The sequence below is a fragment of the Strongylocentrotus purpuratus genome, unplaced genomic scaffold, assembly GCF_000002235.5.
Source record: "Strongylocentrotus purpuratus isolate Spur 01 unplaced genomic scaffold, Spur_5.0 spur5_scaffold_6, whole genome shotgun sequence".
In the NCBI taxonomy this organism is placed as follows: domain Eukaryota; kingdom Metazoa; phylum Echinodermata; class Echinoidea; order Camarodonta; family Strongylocentrotidae; genus Strongylocentrotus; species Strongylocentrotus purpuratus.
In genome coordinates, this window is record NW_022145612.1 from 26,466,034 (window position 1) to 26,484,925 (window position 18,892).

The following is an 18,892-nucleotide window of genomic DNA, read 5'->3' on the forward strand; positions in this document are numbered from 1 at the left end:
TCGCTACTTTTGATATGACTTTCTCTATTTTTGAGGGTTATTTCATCAAAATTTCAAAAAGAATAATTACTTTTGTCTTGAGACATGTCACACTCTACGGGGTTTTCCCCATGTTGGAGCCAATGCCAATGGATGCATGAAGGGTAAAGCAGCTGCTTGCGATAAAAGAGCCATATCTGAAGGATTGTCCAGCTGTAAAGTTATTAGCACTTTAACTTTACCTTTACCCGAGATTCTGGAAGAATGCTTAGTTCTCAGCAGTCGAGCTTCCAGTTCAATTTCATTTTCTTCATCTTGATAAGTTTGTCTAGCTGCATGGCTAAATCATTGTAGTTATAATTATAATAGAAAATTATACAGCTTACAGCATAGGTTCATTATCATCTTAAGGTAGTATTTAATAATTTTTTTGCAATTCCATTTCTATTTTCTAAAATCCAGGTTTTCCTTTGAGTGTTGAGGACTAGTATGTGAGATTTCTTGGACAATGAAGAAGCTAACGGAAGCTCTCCACACAGCAGTTCAGAAAGGTGACATTTCAGAAGTTGAGAAGGTTTTATCCAGTGCACCGAATCCCAGCATCGATGAAGATAAGCATGCTAAGCAACTATTCGAAAAAGAGCTTTGTGAGAAGTCAAATCCACGTTCCGGAGATCGCCCCATCCACCTGGCAGCCAGACGTGGTCACGTCCGTATCATGAGGTGGTTGCACAAGAAGGGAGTGGACTTGGAGAGTGCTAACCTAGATGGAAAGCGATCTCTCCATGAAGCGTCAGCCATGGGCAATGTGGATTTTGTTGATTTTCTGTTGGAGCAAGGAGTTCTGGTAGACCCTCTCAAGAGGGCTGATTGGTGAGATATCTATTATATGCGCAACCATTCATCTGTGTGTAGAATTAAGAGGCCCCAAATGGATAAGGATATGTACAATATCTATTAAATTGTATTATTGAGGGAAGGTTGAATTTTAGAGGACCGCATTTGTTATCACAATACAAATTGGGTTGAGTTCTGTATCTTATTGAAGTTGTAAGTTCTAAAATCAAAATTTAAACATTGATACTTTATTTGAAATCTGGAATGAAAACTAATGACCCCCAATTTCCTGTGTTGCTTTTCTACTCTTCTAAAATCCAAATACATGTACACGATTTGAATTGAATAGAGGCCATAGAAGGTTGTATTCATGGAAAGAAGAAGAGGGGATTAAAACCTCGTAATGGCTTTCTAGACGATGTAATTACAGAATGTGGAGCAACAGGGTATGAAATGCTGAAACGGATGGCTCAAGACCGAGGAACTTGGAGAGACACTTGATATTAAATATTGATAGGGTCACTGAACCTGTCATAAACCGACAGATCACTATTGATGAAAGGCCATTTTGGGTAGGAGCTAGAGCAATATATCCTGTGCAAGTTAATATTTTATAAAAAATAATAACTTGAATTTTCTAATAGTGGAGGAGAGACTTGAGAGTCGTATACCGGTATGTAGGACAGTTTGGCTGTCTCCCTCCTCGGCTTGTAAAAAGAAAACAATCACGATACATGATTTTTAGCACTAGTATAAGTGATCTAGAGTTCCAGACCACTGAGCCCAGCGTCATCTTTGTGGTATACCACTGCTAGGAAAGGTGTATTTTCTTCATATCTCTGTTTTGTTCTCACTGTATCTGCAGGACCCCTCTTCATCTTGCATGCACTAAGCCTAACCTAGATGTTGTAAGGTCACTGCTTCAAGCTGGGGCGAACCCAAAGCTCTGCAATAAAGATGGATGGAATGCATTCCATATTGCCAGCAGGTAAAGAACAGCAGCAGCTTAAATTGATCAACCTCACCCATTAATAGAAAAATTGTAGATATGAAGAATGTATAAATACATGTACATACTGCAGTCATATAAAGCTGAATCATCCCCTTTTTAAATATAAACTTGAAGAAAATAATACAGATAATAACATTTTTATGTTCAAATACTAATTGTCAACATTGGTGCCTAGATAATTTTGATCTCATTTTACTATCTTGATCCACCCACCAAGGGTGGTGCTGGAGGGATTTGTTCGGGTTAGATAGATAAGATGTAAAATATTATGTATGCAGGCACCCGGCCGCAAAATATACTACCCCTGGTACATGAATGTAAGGATATTCGACCAGGCATCTTGTTGCCCAGAATTATCCTATTTCTAAATTAGTGCGAGCCAGTGAAGGAAACAATGGCGAAAATGCAATTTCGATATAAAAGATATAAAATTTTATCGGGGCACTAAATTCACTGTCAAATAAAATGTAACTTTATATTGTGTTGTAGATATTCAGAATGTAATCTCTCCTTATTTCTGCATTCCAAATTATTTTAAAAGTTTTCTTTGTCTTTCTCAAAAATGAAGCTACTTTATTGAAGAATATTACAGACTTCCCTGCAAATAATCTTCTTCTTATCCTATACAGGGAAGGGCATGTTGATATTCTGAATCTCCTACTCGACTCCTGTGGCGACTTGTGGAATACTGTCAGCAAAAACGGCCGTACCCCTTTGCATACAGCAGGTAATTTTGTTTTCAAGTAAGAAACACTGATAATCATTTAGGATTTTAGAAAACAAGGAATTGGAAGACACCATTTACAGAAATAAGATTTCTGCTGATTTTACAACACTGATTTCTACATCATGTCATGGAAATGATGGAATACATGGCTCCTATAAAAGGCCAAAGGCATTCCGGGTACTCTTGAATACTTACAAAATTTGTTTCTGTGTGTGAGATCATATATATGGCTTTGCGTGATTGTATTGTCATCTTTCAAAACCCAAACTGTAATTAATTTTCATATCACATGAACACACCAAGCCAAGAATGCTTGTTTGACACAAAGAAGAATTTTAATAAATTTCTCAGGAGAGAATAGCACCTACTTGTGATCAACTCGCTCAAACTTAAAAAGTTGTATCCTTCAAACCGCTAACAATTTACCACTCTGTTGATTGGCAGCCTTGCATGGATGTGTGGCAGCTGTAGAGCTAATGATGGACAGATGCAGCTATAAGACAGACGATCAAGATAGCTGTGGTTCAACACCTCTCATGGATTCCTTAAGAGCTGGTTATGTAGATGTTGCGGAGATACTTATTGAAAGACATAAGGTGAGAAACGTGTCTTTCTTGACAAAATAAACAAAGGATAGCCTGATGACGATGGACTCGGAATTTAGACCATCTATAAAGCTATATATCATAAATGTCATTATTTGGATTCAATATGTTGGAAGAGATGCACATAATAAAGCCATGAATTTCATCTTTGTGCAATATTATAGTCCTACAACCCAGAATTGAAACTGAGCAGAAGTTTGTCACTCACAGAGCATCTAGAAAAGAGTCGACTGCACTGACTTTTACCCGTACATAATTATCTGGCCCAACCACTGAGATGCTATTAGAGAATGATACACTAAAAAAGTAAAAGTTTGTCAGAATATTTCTTCACAGCTCTGTATCTGCTGAATATGTTTCAAGTGCATTTAAATATCAAGTACGGAAAAGGATTTTAGCCCACACCACACCACCCCAACAACGAATAGCAATTCATAGATTAAGTTAAGAAAGGTATTAGTATCAGGAGGTTGGGCGTTATCCATGTGATATGTGTCTGGGTAGTGATTTTCACAAACAGAGTCTCCAATGGTAATAATCATGTGAGTTCCTGGGATGGTAGTCTCAGGGGTCTTTGCTCTAGCATCACAAATCTTTATAATCCAAATATGAAAAGATCTTTTCATACATGGATAATGAGCAGACATTTCTTCCTTTCTGTTCGTCTCACTTTAATTAGGCTGATGTGAATAATACTGATGTTCTGGGTCGTCAACCAGTTCATCTTGTAGCACAGGCAGGAAGCCTGAAATCTCTGGAGTTTCTCGCTAAAAAACATGGCATCAGTTTGGATACAACCACTGGCACTGGTGGACTCTCACCAATGCACCTTGCCGCCAAAGTATGTTCCACCGAAATTCGTTCTTTTTATTCCAGAGATTTTCTGTTTTATGCGTACCGGTATATGAAATGACAATGTACTTTATTCAGTGACCATTTTCATCCTGTATCAAACAGCTAATTAATCATTAATGATATCAGTATTCTGTAGCACAATGAGATTCAGCTTAAAATAGTTAAATTGTTGATTCATAAATATATTTTAGTTGCTGGATTTGTGCTTTAGAAATCAATGTTTTCTTCTCTCAGTGTTCAGGTAATGCACTGTGACTTCAATTACTAACCAACCAATAGACATCATAAATTTTTGAGGTATAAAACCGTTCATTTCTCGTTGCTTCCTGTACCTACTTGTTGTGTTAGGGAAACGATTCCTTAAAACTTTTGTTACAGCACTTGATATGATTTTACAAATAAAAATGGTGTAATCTATTTGTTGCAGTAAAAAATGTTATTATCACTGGATTAATTTACAGGAGGGTCAAGCAGAAATAATTGAAGCTTTGATATCTCTTGGAGCAGACATTAATATTACTGATAACAAGGGTAGAACAGGTGAGTACACAATTTAGCAATATTCCATATTAATGTAAAAAACAACCTCGTGTTCGACAATACAAGCGAGGTTGTGTAGAGTAAAGAAATGTTTGTCTCTGTTTATTTTGCAAGAAATTCAACAATTTTGCTGTAATTCAATGAATGAATGAATGTTTTGATAGCATAATGCTATTAACATGGAAAAAGGAATACAGTATTCTCTTCATTATATTGATATATTTAACGTGATGAAAATTTGATGTTCATACAAATATTCAAAAGCTTGAAAGTTATATCTTAGTCTTGTAAGAAATTAGTAAAAAATATCATATTGCATTATTCTTCAAACATTTGCAAATTTGTGAAAGTGATGAAATCACATATTACAGATTTTGATGAAATAGAATATTAAAGGAGTAAAATGCTGAGCCATTAAGTTCAAAGGATCTCTTATCATAATGTTTTGAACTAAAACAATTTTTGATATATATACATATATTCATGAATTTACATTAGTAGATTGCCAGTGTTCATTGTGAAATTATTACTAGATTTTTATACATCAGGGTAGCATTAGTAGAGATCTAACATGAAAAGCTTGTTCTTTATTTCTCAATATTCAGCACTTCATATTGCAGCAGGCAGTCAGAAAGCTAGCTGTGTTCATGTTCTGCTACAACACAATGCAAAGATGATTAGCGATCTGAGTGGAAAGCTTCCCAAGGAACTAGCCAGACATGAGGATGTGATTCTTCTCTTCGATGGTACATGACATCATATAGAACAAGTCCAGCTGGTTCCATTCATCAATCAACTCAAAGCCACCACTATGTGAGTGAAGATGGAAAATAACTTTGGATTGAACACAACATCCAGGACACGTTCATTGCCTTCATACAAGGTTGTGTTTCACTGGAGCCCATTGATCACTGTCAAGACACCATCGCAGGACTATGGATTGAATGACTTTTCACCCAGAGATTTCTTTAAAAAGGGGATGTTTTTTTTCTCTTTGGATTCCTAAGAAATTTAAAAAGGGGTTATAAAATATTAAAATGGGAGAGTTTTTTCTCTCTCTCTTTGGACTCCTGAGAAGTTTAAAAAGGGGATTATAAATATCTTGAATATCATAGATAGGGAGGTACATTGAGCAGTGTTCTGGATTTAGGGGGTCTCCATGGCAGGAAAAGCCTGCGAAAGGGGGGAGGGGGTAGAATTGTTGGCAGTACTGAGATAGGGGGTGGTTTCAAATGAAGGGAACAACCATACGCGTACCCTAAATGACACTTGAGTGGGGGGCGGGGCTTTTTCATGCTTAATCATGTTCAGCACATTAAGGGCTCCAAAATGTTGGAATATCTTTCCAGGCTCATTAGGTTAAGACAACTGGTGTCTCTGTTGTTGAGATCATTTAAAAAGGAAAGATTATATCCTCAGTGCTCCATCACTATCCTCATAGAACTTGTCTTTCTTTTTCGCTTGTTACCTTTCTGTGAGTTAACAAAATTAACAAAAAGGACATTAGCGTTTGTATGAAATTAGAATTTATTGTATGAAAATGTAGACACATATTTTTTACTAGTTAGCATAAGTAGTAATTTATACATGTATCAGACAGTATGAAAAGTACAAACAAAAAAGTATTAAAGTACATTACATGTATTTCTAGAAACAGACACAGTATTAAAGCAATGTTGAAATGATACATAAAAACTTCCCATTCTAAAAAAGCAAAAACATGTGTGTTTTATTAATACATTCAAATAACTGTAGGCATAGACGAATCCAGCATTGCTAGGAAAGGGAGAGGGGTAATTTATTTCCAAACATTCCCCCCCCCCCACCCCTACACTTTTTTCAAGAATTTGGGGAACTCTGCTGGCCCTCTCCTGGTTCCCTTTGTTGCAAAGAAGGGGACGAGACAAAACGAGCCAAATAACAAAATAGATAGGGGAATGGATTGTGCTTAAAAGCCTTAAAATGTAATTTTTCAAATTGTCAATTTCGTTGGGGAAGGGGGGGGGGGGCTTGGCGGATGTTTTACACCAGTGGATTAACCCATGTGGATGGAAGGAGTACAGAGATAAAGAATGAAAGAAGTTGGAAATGGATACTAGAAATTGGGAGAACCAGGAATGGGGTGGTACAGAGCACAAGAGAGAAGAATTTTTGTGGGCTGTGAGGGAGGAGTGTGTGTGTGCAGTATACGTGGATTGTTCATTTCTTTTAAAATTTCAGGATCTGATACATTATGCTGGCAAGTTGACCTCATAAACTTAATTTTCAACTTCAACCCTGGACCAAATACTAAACTAACACTACCCATAAACTAGCTCAACCTAAAAAGTAAAGCACAGAGCAATTGTCAACTGCCCACGTATGTGTGTGTTTGATTGTGTACTGGTAAAAGGTGTGGACTATATTTCTTGTGTTTGACAGGGCTTGAAATGTATGCTTGCAAACCTTACATCCATCTCCAAAGGGTAAAGCCTCTGAAGAAATGTTTATTTTATTGAAACATGAGATGATCTTGATGTACACATAATTTACTTTAACAATGGAAATATATAGTACCTTATAATTTACCTTATATATATACCTTAATCGTTCGTTCATGTCTCCTTAGATCAAGATTAATGTATCTTGATCTTCGGAGTAGTTGCTACAACCGGCCGTAATATAATGAAATATAATATAATATAATATAATATAATATAATGAATATAATGAAAGGATAGCCAATTAGATCTTTTCAGGTAATCAATTATTTTGGCCTTATTAATTTAGCACTACTAAACTCCATCTAACTTCATAAACCACTCATATCACCTCTATTGAAAATCCCCTGCAAATTAACCTACCAGTACATCAACAAAACAGAATGAAAGAAAATCTTGTACATTTACTTTAAACAATATTCACAAAAGAAAATTGTCCTAATTTAAGAAGAAATAATCCTCAACAATGTTAAAGTGAAACAAAAATAACAGAGGCAATACTCTGCGGTGTATCCAGATATTAGCTCTAGCAGCAAGTGGCACATTCTGATTTTGTGGTCGGGGGATCGGAGGAATATTGGAGGAATATGCCAAAAAGGCTTATTTGGGGAGAAATGCGTGAAATGATTACAAATGAAGTCTATTATAACAATAAAATTTGCTTGTTCTTGAAATTTGGTTCTGATTGGAAATTTCCATTGGTATGTGGAGGGGGGGGGGGGGGGCAAATAGTTGCCCCTAACCTTTCAGCTTCTATGTCGTCATGACTATGTCGTCATGACGATAAAAACGATGGGTGTGGTCATGAGTTAATGTTACAATATATGTTGGGCGTGATACACTATTCTTTTTTTCACTCCATCACCTCTAGTTGGGGTTAAGATGATAAGTGATATACAGCATCGGCGAATCAACTTGGAAGTCATAATGATTGTGACAGAGATGATCAGTTATTTTCCAATATGTCTGCAATGAAGTCGAGGAAACGAGTGATGCGGGTGAAGCCAACAGGATAGTATGCAAGGCCACATGGTCCTCCAAAGCTGGTCAAACCTTGTATTGTCCATCGTCCTTCAATCTCCTGGACAGCTGGGCCACCACTGTCGCCCTGTTTTAAACATAAGTGTATAGCTTGATGAACGAGTGTAATGTATATTTCAGTACTTACCTTTTAATCTCACTTTTAAAATGATTTGAATTTAGTGGTTATATTCACAAAAACATAAAGATACAGTTGGCATTAAAAAACCCATTCTCTGGCCGTTTCTGTAACATTACAAAATGTATTTTATGTTTTTTATTTGATACCTATTAGTAAACACACAATCTATTTTCTATTGTATATAGCAGAGGCTTTTTTTGGTGGAGGGTGGGAGAAGTATATAACCTCTATTATATACCTCTCAAGGCATAATTGTCAATTTTTACTGAATTGCCTTAAAACCCAATCACTTAAACAACAACGAATCTCTCAAGTATGTTTAATAAATCTAGTCATCTGATTTGTCGAAATTGGAGTCGTGATTTTAGCCATGCCCGCCTATATAACGGTCAATAGTTTATGAGAAAGATGCCCGTTGCCCCGGGTAAAGGGCCGGATAAATAAATTTTGCTAAGATCCCCATTGGTTTATGTGTAAAAGTTTCTTTGTGCGAGCGCGGGTACATGATACAGTGCTCAAGAAAAGGATAAAGTGTGTGTGAATTCTGTAGATTAAAGATATATAGGACTGCTTTAATATTCAAAGCATAGCTGTTTCTATACTGGCTCTCGGGGACGTTACATCCTGCTATGGCCCCTCAGTGCGCCGCCCGGGCCTGCGCGCCTCAGGGTTTAGCAGGATGTAACGTCCCCTTGAGCCTACAGAAACAGTGATGCCTCTCATAGCAGTTAATATATCTGTAGTATATACGGTTGAAGTTAAATTGAATATAAACCTTTGATTACACAAAGGACTTAAGGTATAGGTCAACATGAAAGGCAAGTATGCAATGAAAGTAATATTTTAAATATATTTTAGATGTATATACATATACATGTTTATATATGTATACCCAGACAACTCGCCACAAAGACAACCCGCCCCAAGACAACCAGCCACAATACCCTGGACATCTCGCCACAATACCCTGGACAACTCGCCATAGGCGAGTTGTCTAGGGTGGGGTGCCTTTTCGGACAACTCGCCACACTTTTTCCCCCTCATGTTTTCTAGATCTAAAATCCCTCATCTTAGATGAAATTGTCATTTTTCATGATTTTCGTGCTTTTATAAACACAGCCATTACAAAGAATAAAGAATAAAGCTGATTTCTCTTGCAACAATAATATATTTATGACAAACCGAAGGCGTACGATCGCCAGATCATTGGGATAACTTCTTGGTATTTAGATCTAGAGGTCTATAGCAGCTGTATTTTTCTGTCTCAGAAATTGTTTAATGGTAGGATACTGGAAGCACTGGCGTCCTGATGGTGGAGGGGGCAGTTGACCCACGAAATAAAATTGAAATGTGGTTTATTTCTAGATTTTCTAGGTTAGTTTCGCACAGTCCAAAATAGATTATTGTTGTGGGTCTTGTTGCAAGCAAGAGGAAAATCATCTTTATTCTTTAGAACAGCTCTCAAAATACTCACAATGTCCATGTTTCCTGTCATGACTGTGTTTATAAAAGAATGATGAGTACATAAAACGACAATTTCATCTAAGATCATGAAGATGAGGGATTTTAGATCTAGAAATCATGAGGGGAAAAAGTGTGGCGAGTTGTCCGAAAAGGCACCCCACCCTGGACACACACACACATGTATATAATATATATATATATATATATATATATATATAAACCTACTGTACAGGTGGACTGAAATCCTTCGGCATACATAGTACAGAATACAGTTGGTACTACTGGGATGTTAAAGTAGCCATTCCGTATACAGATCTCGTTGGGTATCACCACCTGTCTGGCTACCTGCAGATAATCCGGAAGTCGCCCTGGTGGTTAGTATAAAAATAAACATTGTCATCGATCAAAATTTTCGGTTGATATTACAAAAGTATGGCTCATAGAAAATTTTTTTTTAGAATGGTAAGTGATGAAAGGTAAATTTCAGAACAGAATAGAGTCTGTTTGATTGAAATAAGCTTGCAATTATGAAGTAGATACATACAGATACATGTAAAATGTTTTACAGTGCTCTTCCTAAAAGTCGACTTTGGGATTTAACTTTTCAAAGGCAGAACATTTCTGAAATTTTAGAATAGCTTTATGATTATGCATCGTTTGTGTTTTACCATAAAAATTATTGATGCTTCCCCAGCCGGTATAGGTTACGTAGGATCCAACTTCTGGTTGGTTATCGCCAGGATCTGGAAGGCACACGGGCTGAACATCATCCGTAAAGACGAGTGGGGAATCCAATTTGAGAAGAGCAATGTCATTGGCTCCGATGTTGATTGATTGGTCGTAGTCTGGATGAACAAATACTTCAGACACTGCACGAATTTGTCCTCCTCCGTTTATCTGAAGGTTCAGAGTGCCTGCCTGGATCGTATACGTCTCACCAGCGTCACTTTTTTTTTTAAGTAGAGGGCAAAGAGTTATATTAATATCATTTTTCTGTACGAGAGATGAACTAAATATATTACACTTAATATGCCATCATTTTCCACAACACATAATCAATTCGAAGCTTTACTGCTCAGTTGGTAACTTCTAGAAATGACAAAAGTTATATGTGATTATAAAATTAAACATACATTATTATTGTTGATTTAAATCTTTAATTACTTAACCAAAATTGGTATCTCTCAAGGGCATATTTCATTTTGACCACTGCCCCAGTCGTAAAAAAATAGGAAAAAAATAGGGGAAAAATAGGGGAAAAATAGTCCCGAAAATATATTTTTTTCCTATTTTTTCCCTATTTTTTTTAAAGGAAAAAATAGGGAAAAAATAGTTTTGGAAATAGGAAAAAAATAGGTTTGAAACAATTTTTTCTATTTTTTTCCTATTTTTTTCCTATTTTTCAGACCTGAAAATAGGAAAAAAATAGGGAAAAAATAGTGTAGAAAATGGTGAAGAAAATAGTAAAAAAATAGTGATAACTAGGTGCTAGTGGACAGTGAAAAATAGTGAGGAAATAGGAAAAAAATAGTGAGGAAATAGGAAAAAAATAGTAAGAAAATAGGAAAAAAATAGTAAGAAAATAGGGGAAAATAGGAAAAAAATAGTAAGGAAATAGGAAAAAAAATAGTAAGAAAATAGGAAAAAAATAGTAAGAAAATAGGGAAAAATAGTAAGAAAATAGGAAAAAAATAGTAAGAAAATAGGGGAAAATAGTAAGAAAATAGGAAAAAAATAGTAAGGAAATAGGAAAACAAATAGTAAGAAAATAGGAAAAAAATAGTAAGAAAATAGGGGAAAATAGTAAGAAAATAGGAAAAAAAATAGTAAGGAAATATGAAAAAAATAGTCAGGAAATAGGGGGGGGGGGGGGGATCACTCATCCTTTACTTTCATGGATTTCTCAAGCACTACCATCTCACACATCCAGTCAACGACTCTGTACATTCAATTAAATCATACAGTGCAAACTTGATATAAAGAGATCAGTTATACCTGAAATGACAAGGTAATTTAACAGCTTTTGGGGGTTAAGATTTCTTGGTTGCACATGACCTCATTGTCAAAAGTTTCCACTGTAGAATAGTCACCCTACTCCTACAGCTCTTTTCTCTGCATCGATGCACCTACTCAGTTTGCCAAATTCACTTCATCCTTTCAGTCCAATCCATTCAGTAGAACATTTGAAATAGTCAATGGGTATATGGAAAATGTTATACAGTCCACTCCTTTTATAACGAACATGGATACACCAAGATTTTATTATCAGGCAATTCTCATCAGTCCCAATTTTAAACAAACCAATGTGTTCAGTAACTTGAGTATAACATGATTTCATTTTAACAAGGAAATTGGCTTGGTCCCGAGCACCTCGTTATAATGGCAGTGGACTGTAACAAACAAAAATAATAAAAGGGAATGTGTCAAATAAAATACATGTATTTTATTTTCGAGAGGTAAACACAATGACATGAGTTTAGTATAGTATGTGTGTTCATATAAGCAAATAAATAAAAGAACTTAACTGATATTTACAATCTTTGGTTAAGTATTGTAGTGTACATGTTGTAGTAATAGAGTTGTTCATGGTTTGCTATGATTATACTCTAAAAAAAAAAACAAGACAAATGCGACTGCGTCTCCTATATGCCTCCGCCTTAAAAAAATATCATCCACCTTGAATGTAGCTTTCTATTTTTGTTCAAATAAAGTATTCAGGTGAGTTTCAGGACTATTACTGAGCCGATGTGGATATGCCAGGCGATCACAAGCTCTCTCCCTCACTAGTAACCAAATAAAGCAGTATTCTGGACATGAGAGTGTTGTTTTCTGTCTCTTTTATTACAATTTAATTGCAAAGTGCTCTTAATAATGTAATCACATTTTCAAACCTCAAGAAAATCATGACAAATAATTTTTTTTTTCTCGTTATTTACAAAGATGACAAAATAAAATAAATCATAAAACAGATTTTTCAACAATGCATGCATGCTCTATAGTACAGTTGACATGTTACATAATTTTCTCAATCTCAATTGAACTGTCAAAATTTTAATACAATCATCATAATCTAGAAACACTTACTACAAAATCAATGACATGTCATGTCATTGAGATATATATAAACAAGAAAATGACAGACTTACATGCTACTATTTTCAAATAGTTTTACAAAGTATAGGCCTACCATCATTACCATGTATCATAAGTAATGGTCTTATGGTCCTTTATCTTCACAATATGCAGGCACTCATTGTGTACACATACATGTTGTACTTGCCTATGAATCTCAATGATTAGACATAATAATTACATAATAAAATGGAAACAAATACTAATGTAAAGGATACAGATGTTGGTCATGCTGTTCACAGGCATCGAATGGTGGTTGTACGTTACATGTACATTGTAGCTTGATTAGTTTCAATGGATCTGTAAAGATATAAATGAAATGTGAGTTAGGGGTTAGAATAATCATGCATTGGTACATTTATGAACATGCAATTAATACTTAGTACAAGTATTTATGTATTTCATAATGAAAAATTCAAAGGCACAGAACATGTGTGTACAAAAGTATGATAGCAAAAGAGATGCCAGGCTGACGACGAACGGATGGTGAAACAACGGAGTCATCAAAGAGCTGTCAAGGTGCATGAAATGTAAACCACTCAGGTAGGCAATTAATTAGAGTTATTTTATTCTTAGATATATTGGGTGAACATACATAAAATAAAACATAAAACACAGAAAAGAAAATAGTAAAGGGACAATTTGTTGAAGAAAAAATAAAAAGGAAAGAGAAAAATAATGTAGATCTAGGTAGAAATAGTGCCACCTGCAAATTATTGTTCTAGCATAATGATGAGGTAAACTACTCTAATATTTTGATGTCAGATCTTAACAAACAAACATGAAATAAATAAACCCAAAAAAATTATCAACAATAGATTTAGATTTCTACTTAGTAAGGACATACCTCGCAGACACATGCACTCTCGGACTTGGAAGACTTGCTCTTCTTCTTGCGTGGTGCTTTAGCAGGTTGTGTTTTCTGATTCCTAGAAAAATAATTTGAGAGATACAATTTAGCCTAAAACCACATCAAAACATTATATCATGCAAGGCAATATAATTGACAGACGTAGTAATGGTACAAAATCTGAAATTTCTATGTGGATTTATTGTAATCACGTTTGTTTACATTCACTCATTCACTAACAGACACTACACTGCACTTGGAGATGCACCAAGCCTACGTACACTTCACTCAGAAGTTTTGTAGTCTAAGTTACAACCTCAACACTACATGGGAATATTGATACGTAAAATAACATTCTATAGGCCTACTATGTCTATGAAGTAGCATTATATTCAACAACAGACACAATAAAAATATATATATCATAATATAATTAAGTTTCAGAAATAAACGTACCTTTTCAGCTGTTTTCTGGGGCCAGTTCCGCTCGTCGATGTTCCGTCATTCGACAACAAACTCATTTCTCTACGAGTGGGACTAGTAATATTTTGAACATTTGTCGGGCTCATTTTCTTGGGAAGAATCACTAAAATGGGATAAGGAGGCATCGGAGTATGAGGAGTCACTATCTCTTGATGAAATTTCATCGCTAGAATAATTGCTGGAAGACATTTTGGTGTGATTTGGAGACGTTTGATGAACGAAAATCAGCAAAAGTCCGATGCGTACAGCAGTGCCAGCGGGGAAAAAAAATAACGGGTAATTTTCAAATTACGTACTTGCGTACTGTCCTCTACGTTGAAACTTTGCACACACATAGAACGGGAATATCTCGATCGAATGCTTTTTTTTCTATTAATAAAGGAGATTTTTTTTGGTTGAAATTTCTATGTGTACATTTTCTTTTTACACATGGATTATGTATGGTTATCTTTGAGTGCACTAGTCACTACTATAGTTTGTAAATAAAATCAAGAATATTAATAAAGGAACAAAATTGAAATTTCGTACATTTTCTTTTTACACATTGTTTATTTATGGTCATCTTTGAGCTCACTATTCAATATGTGACCCCACAGCTAAAAACCACCAATAAGTCGCAAAATGAACAACAGAGATAATGGCAGGGGAAGCGGGCTTTTTGAATAGGATGCCAGTCATAAACAATGAAAATATGCAAGTTTAGAAAATAGACAAAAAATAGTTTACAAATTTGTATCATGTCATAAAAAATTTAAGTGCAAAAAATAGGAAGAAAATAGTACTCGCAAAAAGGTAAAAAGAAGTCTGAAAAAGATAAAGGTAAAAAAATAGGGAAAAAATTGTCTGAAAAAGATTATGGTGAAAAAATAGGGAAAAAATAGTCTGAAAAAGATTAAGATGAAAAAATAGGGAAAAAATAGTCCTATTTTTTTCATATTTTTTTGGAGAAATTAGGCAAAAAATAGTCTGAAAAAGATGAAGGTGAAAAAATAGGGAAAAAATAGTTTGGTACTCGAGAATAGGAAAAAATAGAACTATTTTTTTCCTATTTTCTTTAAAAAAAATAGGAATAAAATAGTCCACAAAAGTTGAAGGTAAAAAAAATTGGGGAAAAATTGTTTGTGCTTGAAAATAGGAAAAAAATAGGACTATTTTTTTCCTGTTTTCTTATAGGAAATAGGAAAAAAATAGTCTGAAAAAAAATATAGGTGAAAAAAATAGGGAAAAAATAGTTTGTACTTGAAAATAGGAAAAAAATAGGACTATTTTTTTCCTGTTTTTTTATAGGAAATAGGAAAAAAAATAGTCTGAAAAAAAATATAGGTGAAAAAAATAGGGAAAAAATAGTTTGTACTTGAAAATAGGAAAAAAATAGCCCTATTTTTTTCCTATTTTCTTGAAGGAAATAGGGAAAAAATAGTCTGCATTTCCAGAAAATAGGGAAAAAATAGGAAAAAAATAGGGAAAAAATATATTTTCTCAACACACAAAACTACTAGGGTGGTGGCGTTGATTACAACATGATTTACGGAGTGGTTTACTGTATAACTACATCCAATTCTAAATGTTCCAATCTATATGATCCTTCTAACTTTGATAGTGATCAGGGGTATTTAGTTTTCTTAATACAAACCCAGTACTAAAATGGCAATTCATAGGCGTTAGCATATGAAAATATAACGCATTATTTATTCTAAAACATTACGTTGCCCTACTTGCAGGACTCAAATCTTGCACCTTAGTTGCATTTCTTTTCACTTACTTAACGCAGTGAGCTGCTGTGATGATCCATTCGGGAAAAATAATGCTGCCACCACAATTGAAAATTGGACGCTCGTATTTATACAAGACGATCTGCCAGGGCCATTGTCCGAGGACTGTTACGTCATCTCCATGTACAACGCGTTGGTTCATCAATGCGGGCCGGAGACCACACCCTTCATATTTTGCTATCCATTTAATGGGTTTTGGACAAAACTCATTCATCATTATGAATAACATTTGCATAAATTGTTGGTTATATGTATACATTTTGCGAGAGTGACATGCAATCTCATTCAGGTTCAAATAATGCGATAAGCATGCAAAATAATTTTCATCACATTTTCATTACATTTCCTTTTTTTTCTAGAGGTTGTCCATGTAAATAAGGAAATAACATTATGGTTCTGAAAATTAATATCGTTCCGCAAATAACTTAAATACATGAATGTTTTTGTTTTTTCCCTGACCCTCCAAAAAGGGCAGGCATATTTTGCTAGATGCAAAGTATGCTGGATACACCATACTGTAAAATAGGGAAATGCTTTCGGCAGAAATAGATGAAAGTATGGGTTTGTTTGATATACTTACGTGTGGTAAAGCATGCATATTCATCATTATCGTCAATGCAATGCCTCGTTTGATCACATACAGCTTCATCGCTGAGGTTGACTAAACCCTGACTGCACAAAAATAGTTCATCTGTCAAAGAATTTGGATTATAAGACAGATTGTTTTGGAATGCGATAGACCCTTGAAGCGTTGAATATTGCATTTTAAGATTTCTATTTCAAAATACGATATACAAAATATGCCATGGTCAAGTTAAATAATAGACGTAAATACTTATAGGCCTATATAACACAAGGAGGACCTTCTGCCATATACCAACCTCCGTAAGTAACGTAATTTATAGACATTTTCCATAGTATACATCAACAACAATAGTATACAATAGTATAGCGTCAACAACCTACACTTTAGCTGATAATAAGTGACGATTTTTACTGCCAGTGCAAGTACCGTTTAGCGTATACAAAGTTTGTTGAGAATGATACGTTTCAATCAATCCATAACTCCAGATTAATTTAAGATTTAAAAAAGTTACTGTTAAGGGTAGATATAAAAACAGTGTCTACAGCCTCTATTTCTCACCATGCACTACCAACAACATCGCTGGTCAGGACTGTGAGTTTGAGGTTGAGCTCAAAGTTATCTTGACAAACTTCGACTTTCTTAAAGACTAATGCATAGGATAAAGAAATTTATTTAAAGACATTTATATCACACACAACACCATACCTGTAATATTTTGTGGATATATCAGCAGCTGAAAGGAGCCAGAAGAATTGATAGCTTTGTGTACGTGTAACCAAATAGATTCAGATCTGAGCAAGACATGTTTTGGAGCTGACATCCCGGTGAGAACGACGGCGGGAGAATCATACTTATTCCTATCATCTCCCAGTCCTATCGTCATATTACTCCCCTCTGCTAGGATGAATTGATTGATATCTACTTTGATACCCGTGGTATTTGGTGCATTGTGAATTATCCATACAGCTTCTCCGTCTCTGAAGTTCGGATCCAAGGTGGTATTTGAAAGAAATATTTCGGACTGGGTGCCGTAGACTAGATTTACTGAAGAGAATAAAAGCAAAACATGCACATTCGACTGAATTTGGATGTCAGGAGAAATAGATGAATCCATCTGTACATGGTATGGTATGGGAAGTATATGAGGGCGAATAAAATAAGTAGAGAGGAGAAACTTAACAGCAGTTTAGTAGCAACAAAGTTATTAATATTGTCTTTAATGAAGAAAAAACACAAACACACACACACAAACACCAGGATTTGCAATTTAAAGGAAAGATCGCGAAATAGGATTACGGACAATTTCCTACAAACAGACTTTCTTTCTTACATATTGCTTCAATATGCACTGTAAAAAAATAATAGTCGAAATAACTCAATAAAATTGAGGAAAAGAATTGCCTTATTTTTATTAAGTACATATTACCTACGGCATCTTAAGTAGAATTTACTTATTTTGCTGAATAAATTTTTACTCAGTTAAATCGAGTTACATTAACGTAAATAATTTAAGTATTGTAATCATTTTAGATAATTAAAAAAAAGCTATGATAGGATTACATATTGCACGATTTGGTACCCATCTAATCTAACAAGTAACATCCACTAATCATTCACTAAAAAAAAAAAAAATTGTAAAAAATAGGCTTCTTGACTTTCTTGAAAAAAATCATGTATTATATGAGCACCAGTATGGCTTCCGTAAAAAATACAGTACAAAATTGTCAATGATAAATTTAGTTAACACTTTGAGGAATTCAATGGATGAGGGAAGAATCACACTTGGGATATTTGTAGACTTTAAGAAAGCATTTGATACAATTAATCATGATATTTTATACAGCAAACTTTCACACTATGGAATACGAGGAATAGCATTACAGTGGTTTAAGGACTATTTTTATAGAAGATTTCAATTTGTACAGTACGGAAATGTAACATCTCCCATGCTGCCTTTAACATGTGGTGTACCGCAAGGCTCTGTCCTAGGCCCAACGCTTTTCCTACTTTATATTAATGATATGCCATTTGCTACACGTTACTTTAACTTTCGACTCTTTGCGGATGACTCAAACTTATTCCATACATTTCCTGAAGGGCAAAAAGAAATTGATATGACTGAAGTGAACACAAATCTTCAAATTGTTTCAGACTGGTGTAATGCTAATAAACTGACAATTAATTTACAAAAGACGAGTTATATGCTAATAAGAAACCAGAGACGGCAGATTAATGTTCAAGGGCAACTGGCTATATCAGAAGCTGAAATAATAGAAGTTGATTCTTCGCTCTTTGTTGGGATAAAGATTGATAAACACTTGACTTGGAAACCCCACATACAAATGGTTAATAAATGCATCAGACAAAAAGTAGGAATCCTCTTCCGCTTACGGCATTTTGTGCCTAGA

General features: G+C 34.9%; 2 protein-coding genes and 1 long non-coding RNA gene across 3 annotated transcripts in view; 1 reads left to right on the forward strand and 2 right to left on the reverse strand.

The window, feature by feature from the left end:
• Nucleotides 1-79: 79 nt before the first annotated feature.
• On the forward strand, nucleotides 80-6,274 carry LOC100888817 (ankyrin repeat domain-containing protein 16). The gene is made up of 8 exons (XM_011670443.2): nucleotides 80-143; nucleotides 442-852; nucleotides 1,682-1,804; nucleotides 2,458-2,555; nucleotides 3,000-3,151; nucleotides 3,840-4,001; nucleotides 4,477-4,555; nucleotides 5,161-6,274. The coding sequence occupies exons 2-8, from the start codon at nucleotides 488-490 to the stop codon at nucleotides 5,307-5,309; spliced, it is 1,128 nt and encodes a 375-aa protein (XP_011668745.1). The 5' UTR covers nucleotides 80-143; nucleotides 442-487; the 3' UTR covers nucleotides 5,310-6,274.
• A 1,625-nt stretch (nucleotides 6,275-7,899) lies between these two features.
• LOC589560 overlaps nucleotides 7,900-18,892 on the reverse strand; it is a 33,674-nt gene continuing 22,681 nt past the window's right edge. Inside the window, exons 28-33 of the mRNA XM_031000377.1 lie at nucleotides 17,190-17,528; nucleotides 16,479-16,589; nucleotides 15,889-16,075; nucleotides 10,330-10,607; nucleotides 9,887-10,029; nucleotides 7,900-8,143 (exon numbers count right to left, since the gene is read on the reverse strand). Of these exons, the coding sequence (XP_030856237.1) occupies nucleotides 7,982-8,143; nucleotides 9,887-10,029; nucleotides 10,330-10,607; nucleotides 15,889-16,075; nucleotides 16,479-16,589; nucleotides 17,190-17,528 (1,220 nt within the window). The 3' untranslated portion in view covers nucleotides 7,900-7,981. The remainder of the gene's footprint in view (nucleotides 8,144-9,886; nucleotides 10,030-10,329; nucleotides 10,608-15,888; nucleotides 16,076-16,478; nucleotides 16,590-17,189; nucleotides 17,529-18,892) is intronic.
• On the reverse strand, nucleotides 11,543-14,764 carry LOC105436738. The gene is made up of 3 exons (XR_004066801.1): nucleotides 14,100-14,764; nucleotides 13,641-13,722; nucleotides 11,543-13,093 (listed from the first exon to the last, which is right to left on the reverse strand). It is a non-coding gene; the product is annotated as an uncharacterized LOC105436738 (long non-coding RNA).

What these genes read in the sequence shown, in the direction of transcription:
- LOC100888817 (XM_011670443.2), top strand. Translation starts at nt 488, where the DNA reads ATGAAGAAGCTAACGGAAGCTCTCCACACAGCAGTTCAGAAAGGTGAC. An exon ending in CCTCTCAAGAGGGCTGATTG is followed by an intron (nt 853 to 1,681) that starts GTGAGATATCTA and finishes CTGTATCTGCAG; the next exon opens with GACCCCTCTTCATCTTGCAT. An exon ending in TACTTATTGAAAGACATAAG is followed by an intron (nt 3,152 to 3,839) that starts GTGAGAAACGTG and finishes CACTTTAATTAG; the next exon opens with GCTGATGTGAATAATACTGA.